At 40.3% G+C, this 8,844-nt stretch overlaps 1 protein-coding gene across 1 annotated transcript; it reads right to left on the bottom strand.

Annotated features, from left to right (window-relative positions):
- Positions 1 to 6,334: 6,334 nt before the first annotated feature.
- Positions 6,335 to 8,447, bottom strand: LOC113590417 (trace amine-associated receptor 13c-like). Its single transcript, XM_027030547.3, has one exon. It carries the CDS (start codon positions 8,380 to 8,382, stop codon positions 7,411 to 7,413), a length of 972 nt encoding a protein of 323 aa, XP_026886348.2. The 5' UTR covers positions 8,383 to 8,447; the 3' UTR covers positions 6,335 to 7,410.
- Positions 8,448 to 8,844: the final 397 nt, after the last annotated feature.

The raw sequence follows: 8,844 nt of genomic DNA, 5'->3' as shown, positions 1-8,844 counted from the left end.
GCTGTCAAGATTATAATAGTTCAAACTTATGGAAACAAAGCTGATAGTATACTACGCAGCACTGAGTTTTATGTGGTTTGATGAGCTCACTCCCACTCATTTGATTAATAGCCTTATTCCTATGATGTCATTATGACATGAACTCTCAGATGCACCCAAATCCCTTATGCTCTATAGCCTTCTAAACCAAATGCCATGTTGGCTTGACAAAAGCATCTTTCTATTCTTCTTCATCTTAATATCAGTGATTGCGCTGCCTTATGGCAACCACTTAACCACTTAGCAACAGTATATCAATTACTTGAGATACCATAGCTACCACTTCACAAGTCCATAGCAACAACCTGGAACTCCATAGCAACCAGTTTGCACCACCATAGGAAATGATGACCAAAAATCTCCCTGGGACTTCATAGCAATCACTTAGCATCACCATAGCAACCAACTGCTATACCATAACAACCAGTTAGCAACCTCCTAGTAACAGCATAACAACCACCTGAAAACCATTTTGGATACTACAGCAACCAACTAGCAAAACCATAGCAACACCTTAGCACCACCCTAGTAACAGCTTGGGATACCATAGCAGTTAGAGACCCACAATAGCAGCATAAAACCACCTATTACAACATCAATAAGTCTGGCACACCTGAAGGCAAACCCAGCTGCACATCCTGCTCAAGAGCGGTACGTCACTTACAGGCACACAACAGATAGCAATATATTGGTACACTGGCCCAGATCTCCACAGACATGATTGAGCCAGGACATATTGCATACCTGCGAGTATCCAAGGGGATGTATAGCAGACATTAGAGGATCTGTGGTGTGCCCAAACCACGATTCCCCAATGCCTGGCTTGGCATCAGAAAGGGCACAAAGATGAAGCTGAGGTATGTTAACAGGAATATAAATAACTATCTGCTAGTGCCTGTGTGTGACATGTACTGTTCCTGAGCAGGATGTGCAGCCAGGTTTGTCTAGAGTTGAGCCAGAGAGGGGTGGGAATTCAGATAGGACAGCTAAGATACTACGCAGGACCCTCAAGCTCCCTTGCTTCTGGTAGAGGAAGGAACCTTGAAGGGAAAAGATATGGCTTAGAGGATGGCGAGTGGGGAAATCCTTCTCTCTATATAAACTTGTTGCCATGTATATTGATGTTGTACAGCTCATGGGTTTCCCATAACTCCATATCTTGCATTTTTATTGGTTGTAGCTTGACACTACATTCACTACCAGTCATTTACATTTACAAATTATGGCATTTAGCTGATGGTCTTATGCAGAGCGACTTATAAAATTGCTTTGTCATTTACTCATAGTATACATCCTAACCAGTACAGCAGGTTAGAGTACAATATACCAATGATCTAGAATACTGTAGAAATACAGGGATCATTGCTGATGCCTAAAAGTACAAAATACATAAGGTCTATCTTAAACAATGATAAGTGTAATAAACAATAAGTGCTAGAGTTTGTTAAACAACATCAGTGTAATAAACAATACCCTACAATAAGTACTAATTTAGTCAGTGAATATGAGAGCAGGGTCAGTTGTCATTTAAATATTCCACGAATAGATGGGTCTTCAGTCTGCGTTTGAAGACTGCAAGGGACTCTGCTGTCTGTACAGCAAGTGAGAGTTCATTCCACTATCTTAGAGCCAGGACAGAAAATCTTGATGCTTGCTTGTCTTCCATGAGACCTGAAGCATGGTATTTCTAGCCGAGCCATACTTGATGTTTGAAGTACTTGTGGTACGGATTGGGCTTTGACCATTGACCTCTTGTATGAAGGGGCTGGTCCATTTTTGGCTTTGTAGGCAAGCGTCAAGGTTTTAAATCTGATGCGTGCAGCTACTGGAAGCCAATGAAGGGAGTGCAGTAGTGGAGTAACGTGTGAACTTTGGAAGATTGAAGACCAGTCGTGCAGCTGCATTCTGGACAAGTTGTAGAGGTTTGATGGCTCTTAGAGGAAGACCAGCAAGTAGCAAGTTGCAGTAGCCTAGCTTTGAGATCACAAGAGACTGCACCTGGGTAGCCGAATTCTTCGTATGTTACAAAGGAGGAATCTGCAAGACCGGGTCAGATTTGAAACATGAGTTGAGAATGACAACTGGTTGTCCAAAGTTATGCCCAGGCTATGGGCAGCTTCGGATGGTGATACCAGGGAGTTCTTGAAGGAAACTGTGAGATCATGATAAGGGTTGGGAGTACATGGGATGTACAGTAGCTTGGTTTTACTGGGGTTGAGCTTCAAGTGGTGGCCTGTCATCCATGACACAATGTCAGTCAAGCATGCTGAGATACGTCTGGAGACCTGTGTGTCAGAGGGTAGAAAAGAAAGAAATAATTGCATGTCATCAGCATAGCAGTGGTAGGAGAAACCATGAGAAGATATTACATCACCAAGAGAACGAGTATACAAAAAAAAGAGAAGGGGGCCTAATATTGATCCCTGTGGATCCTCTCCATGTCACCTGATAGGACTGTCCCTCCAGATAGGACTGAAACCATCTCCATGCAAAGCCAGTCACACCAAGCCTGGAGAGAACAGAGAGGAGAATGTTGTGGTTCACTTTGTCAAAGGCTGCCGAAAGGTCTAGAAGAATCAAAACAGATGACAGTTTGGTAGCTTGAAGTTTCTCCATCACTGCTATGAGGGCTGTCATAACCTGGTTGCAAGGGTGTTTCACACTACTGGATTTTAAATCACTGGCATGTCTAGATATTTAGCATGATAGATCTTTTTCAGGACTCTGCAAGTGATTGGCCAGCTTCTTGGATTGCGTCTTTAAAAAATTCTCACATGGCAATTGAGAGCAGATATTAAAGTAACTAGTGCATGCTGATTCTGCTATGACCTGGGGTTTTACTTGGCGACCTCTAAACCCTGTCTGCTAGCATAAAATTGGGGCTAAAATCATGTAGTGGAGGGGCAAATATACCCTTGGGCCTCATGGATATACTGTTCTATTACAAGTTGTTCCTCCTGGGAAAGAGGGTATATCTTGCACCGAGGAGGACAGATGCCATTAATGAGGTGGACAGTACAGTCTGCTGTGATGCTGTGGAAACTGTGTAGCTTTAATAGGGCTAAAAATGTCTATTAAATCACAGTATTGTTCAGGTACAGGTGAGTAAATTATGGCTTTAGAGCTTTCAATGGAAGTTGGCCTGAGGGAAAGAACTACAGCACTACAGAATGGGCCCTACAGAAGGTGGACCATTTGGTGCCATTTCTGGCCAGAAAATGAGGAGGTTTGGTGTATACAATCAGGGCAGCCCTAAGGTGATAGGATAAGAATTATTGATGAGAAAAGAGTTCTTTGTAGTGTGCTAGTTTGTAGGAGGATGAATGGTCTTCAATGAGTAATGGTGACTTTGCCTACAGGACGCTTGTCCAGTTCCCTCACGGCCAGTGGAAATGGTAGGGGTAGTATGTTGATTCAGAGTCTTTGTATTAGTCCACAGTGTTCACCATGTTCCCTTGTATCCATATGTGTTCCAGAATCCACTCAGGCTGTGAGGGAATTAGGGAACCCACAGATTGTAATGAAAAGCAGGAGAACATAGCTTAGAGTTTGCCACCTCATGGTTGGTGCTGCCACAGTAAAGGCATAAATTCAGCCACAGGCATCTCCTACTCTCCCTGCTTGACAGGTGGGTGTCTCCTAACTGTATTGGTTTGGCCTGGGTAGAGGTGTTACATGCTGGTGTAGAGGAAGTAAATGGAGAGGAATTTTGTCAGAGAGCAATGTTTTTTCCTCCAAGAGGCAGTTGAAGAGAAGAGTAACTGTGACGGAACGAGGCTTAAGCAGGATGCGGGGACGAGGCACCTTGAGACAAACGTTTTATTAACGCAAAACACCTATACTTAGCACACATGCTATAGTACATCAAACACCAACAAACATATGACGACACACGAGACATGTATATACACACTTGATGATTACAGACAACCAGGATCATGTGGATGACACAAGAGGGCATGACACTACAGACTAACAAACACACGCACAGAGACATCTGAGGAGGAGGGAGGGGCCATATCGTGACAGTAACAATTTAAAATCTCGTCTAGATTGCTCAATGCTCTCTACAGATGAGTTGTGCTCATAAATCCCCTCTGACACCATAAACACATCCACTAGCACTTCATTCTGCTGAGTAGTCACCAGCTCTACCTTGCCTTGGATAGTAGAGTAGTCACAAAGGCAATGTTGTCATGTCTCAAAGGTAAGTCAGTAGTTACCAATGCAGTACCACAGGGCTTTTCTTTCTCTGTGAGCTAGCTGATGACAAATATCTACTTTATCATGAACCAGCATTAGGGGCTGCTAGTCAAAATAAAGTTCGCACTCCCTTAGAAAATCCTGACAACCTTCTGGGGTAGTGATGTGATAGGTTGAGAATCTAGCAGCTGAAGTATGCGGCTGTACAAAACACTGTAGCTGATCCCAAAGAGAGATAGATGAAATAAGAGACAGATGAAAGGCATTACTAATAATTGGCTGATTGAGATCAAATAAGTGAATGTAGGTTACTATTGGTCGATAAGTGGACATGGGTTACTATTGGTGGATCATTGGCTGATTCCGGGTTGATATAACACCTTCAACCTCTACATCACAGATGTTAGGGAATTATGGTGAGTACATTTTAGAGAATGTTTCAGTTATGGATTTTACATTTAGTTTAAAATGCATACATACATTTTTTTTTGTTATCAACGTGATGACTATAACCCCTGTGACTGTCATGACCAGTCCCTTCCTAGTGTCCTGCCTCCATGTTTTCCCTGTCTCATAACAATCGTTCATTTTCTCCAGTCCTGTTCTATTCCTTGTTTTGGCACTTACCCCAGGTAAGTGCTATGGGTCTACCTGTCTTGATCAACACTACAAGGAACAGTGACCTGTAGCACAATATGCGGCTAGATGGATGTAATGCACAGATAATCCTTGGTATGGTACTCGGTGTAATCTCAAGTGCAACTGTGATCTTCCTATAGCTCGTGTGAGACTTGGGAGCTGCTGAGTGGGTTTTGTACCAGAGGCTGTCCCACACGTCACCCTGCCAGTTCCTTTTCCCAGCGTGAAAGACACCAACCTACCACTTTTGTTCTCTGCATGACAGACACCGCTCTGCCAGTTTTTCTGCCTATGCCTTTTACAAGATCTGTTCCTGTGCCCACACCTCCAAACCTGTTGGTCGCCCCCAAGCCTCTGTACATACTGGACCTGCCACCGCTGTATGATGCTGGACTTCCCAGACCTGCTGCTGCTGGATGCTGCCATGCCTCTGGACTTCCCAGACCAGCCTGCCTGCTCATTGTGATTTCATGCTTTTCGTATGTGCTCTACCTGTGATATTTGTTATCCAAGTCTTGTGTTTGCTGTTCGTAGTTGTTAATCCATGCCTCATTCATGTTTGCTTGTTTTAGTTATGTTCATATTGCTGCCTGTGTAAGTCAGCCTTTTTTCTATTTACAATTTTTTCCCCCATACTTTTTGTGCTGGTAAACTGACCTTTTGACCGTTGTATTGTTTCTAATTTTGGATTTGACCCTAATAAATCTCACTCTTCTCAGTGAGTGCATCCACTTTTAAAAATGTTTTCACTTATTTTTCAATGCTGCTCTCTTTACAAAGTAAAGAAAAAGTACAAAAGGCCATATTTAGAATCATAGAGGTGCACACTCAGGCTCTGGAATTCATTATTTTTTAAACACAAATCAGACTTAGCTAGAGATTTACAGATTGCAGAGCTATCAGAAAATTAACAAAGTACTTTAAAATAGAAGTGCAAAAATGTGTGCTAGTTTGGATAACATTTTCCAAAACTTTAAATCCCTGACCCTGTATATGAACTTAAATGGGCCATGGGAAACCTCAGGTACCCTGGTGACCGTTCACGTTGATAATCGAAGATTTGACTCTAATGGATAAGTGAAGTGACTTGCCTATTCTTCACTCTATTTAGATTAACATCTAAGTAGATCTAATATTTAACATTTCACCCGACAACTATCAACTCAGTAACTAAAGCTCTGAATAAAACTACAGATTATGGCAATTTCCTATACTGACTAACTCTGCTTTAATAACACCTATATGACTATATCACTAGACAACACTTCTATCTTTAGAGTGGGAATTCAGCTATAATGCCCCCCTTAACAAAGGTAACTTTTTTACCCTGGATGAATAGTTGCACTTTAAGTCTCATGCTGAAGAAACAATTGCAAATAACATTTGATTTATTTATATAAATTGGCATGAACAGTTTAATTATTGCTAAATATAAAATGTTAGTACCTAAGATTCAAAGCTATAAGGCAAACAATAATTAACTGTTCCACCATAAGTGCTTAAACACTTATCTTTAGGTCCTCCTGTTGACATCTTACCTAAATGCATACTCTATACTATACTACTGAGGACCAGTACACAATATGCATGTACTGAGTACAGTAGGCAGTATACAGTATGTAGTAGGCTATTTCAAACACTGCAAAAACAGTCCAATTAATTAATGAAGATCATTGAAACCAGCATGTGTATGTTCATTTATGCTAAATGACAGAAAGTCTATACATTTGCAGAGGGACTCTCCATCACAAGTAGACCCACCTCATGTGAACTGACTTTTATTTAGTGTGACTACAAAAGGCATTTTAGTAACTATGACTTTTACTGTTTTGACAATTGGCTGCTACTAAATACACTGAAGAATAACACTTTTGTATTGATTGCACAAAAGACAAGTAAAGCAAAAGCAAAATATGAAAATAAAAGCATTAAATTAGACTGATGACATTAAAGAAGACAACTGTGTCTGATGCTACGTTGAGTAATATTTTCCAAAAGTCTGGAATGTATAAAGTTTCTTGATAACCCTTTAAAAAAGCATAGTTAATAATATCTATATATTATTAAACAATTAATTAATATTGCAGTCAAATCAAACAGCTTGACTTGAAAATGTATTATCAAACAATTTACACATTTGTTGAGGATATTTTATTTTAAATATACCTAATATATTGTTTTACAAATTGAAAACCTTTATAAACCTTTATAAACTGGCCCAGAGTCTGAAACCAAGGCTAAAAATGGTAGTACATGTTTATCACATGAAGCATAAACAACAAATGTACCTGTATTTTATATCTTCAAATATAAAAGAAAACGTAAGCAATGCCAGCAAGAAAGTTTTCATCCCAACTCAGCCAGAGCATTTCAAAGGTGCACTGGCATGTCAGAAATAAGGTAGTGCACAGGTAGCACATGCTCATGTAAGTAATCTTAAACAAGAGATGCACCTTGACAAGCTCGCCTGATCCACATAGAATTAATTTTTGCTAAATATTGTGATGACTCTTAGTGCCACTTAATTAATCAGTGAACATTCACCAATGCAGAATCTGGTCTGAATATTTGAAGAGTAAACATTATTTTAAGACACTTTCTAAACCATGGGTAAAACAATGCATAAATTACTGGATTAATAGTGGAGTTAAGATATACAAGGGTCACCACATTACGAAATGATTTTCTTTGTACGGGATCAGTTATTAAAGTATTAACAAAATATGGAATTAAACATGCTAGAAACACAATTACTAAAATGCTGAGAACTTTTGCTGCTTTTCTCTCAGATTTCATTGAGTCTGCCATGCTCTTCGAGCCTTTACTCTGAACATTAATCTCTCTAATAGCAGTGGCGTGTTTCCTGGCAATAACAAAAACCAAAGCATAAAATAAGATTATAGCAGAACAGGGAACAACAAAAACAAATACAAGATCAACCAGAGACCAAATCTCATGTATTATGGTGAAGCACTGTTGAGGACATGTGATGGGACCTGTGTTTCCATTAGAGTAAAGCAGTGCAGAGTTATAAGAAAATAATAAAAACCACATAGCCAAAATCACAACACACATGTTGCTCACAGACACTTTTTCAACATAGAGAAAAGGATTAAAGATGGCAACATACCGATCAACAGCTATAAGAGCAACATTATATATTGATATGCTTGTGACAAAAAAGGATATGAAGATATAAAACAGACAAGCTGTAGGCCCAGAAATCCAGCAAGATTCAATCATCCGACTTAAGTGGAAAGGCATCACAAATAGTCCAACCAGAAAGTCCGACACAGCCAGAGAGAGGATGAGCATGTTAGTTGGTGTGTGGAGCTGCTTGAAGTGACACACAGAGATGATGATGAGCATGTTTCCACACACTGTTAGCAGAACAGTAATTGCTGCACACAAACACAGAAACACATAGAAAGGAGACACAGATCTCTCTGGACAGGAAAACTGCAGGCAGTGATCAGTTTGGTTAACCTCTGTCAGATTCATGAATCCAGCATTTAAAGTGCCCTCAAATAAATGAGTCAGATTCCTGATACACAGCAATTCCAACAGTCCAGCTTCACAGGAAGGAACTGTGGGACTGAGCATAAGGCTCTGACATTTATATGAAGTAGAACCTGCTCACACCCAGCTGATACACATGATGTAATTGTCTCAAAGACAAAGAACAATTCATAGAGCTGAAAATGACATTCTGGTTACAGCAGTGTCATTGTACTAGTGTAGAAAGCCTCTGTAATGTGTAACAGTCAGACGCCAATACCCTGCGATATGCCTTTGATCAAGTGAGAGCAATCACAGTCAGGCACTGCAGCCAGAGCTGTACTTTTATTTTAATAATGACATATTTTTAGAATTACACTGGACACTCAGAGTGAGGAAAAAGTGACCCAGTTATTAGTACTGAAAAGCCACAGTGAACAGGTTTCCCAGGCAGCTCATAGTGAT

Source organism: Electrophorus electricus, chromosome 2 (genome assembly GCF_041902795.1).
Source record: "Electrophorus electricus isolate QZ-2024a chromosome 2, ASM4190279v1, whole genome shotgun sequence".
Lineage (NCBI taxonomy): Eukaryota > Metazoa > Chordata > Actinopteri > Gymnotiformes > Gymnotidae > Electrophorus > Electrophorus electricus.
Note: the sequence above shows the minus strand (reverse complement) of the source record. Positions and strands in the feature narration are given on the sequence as shown.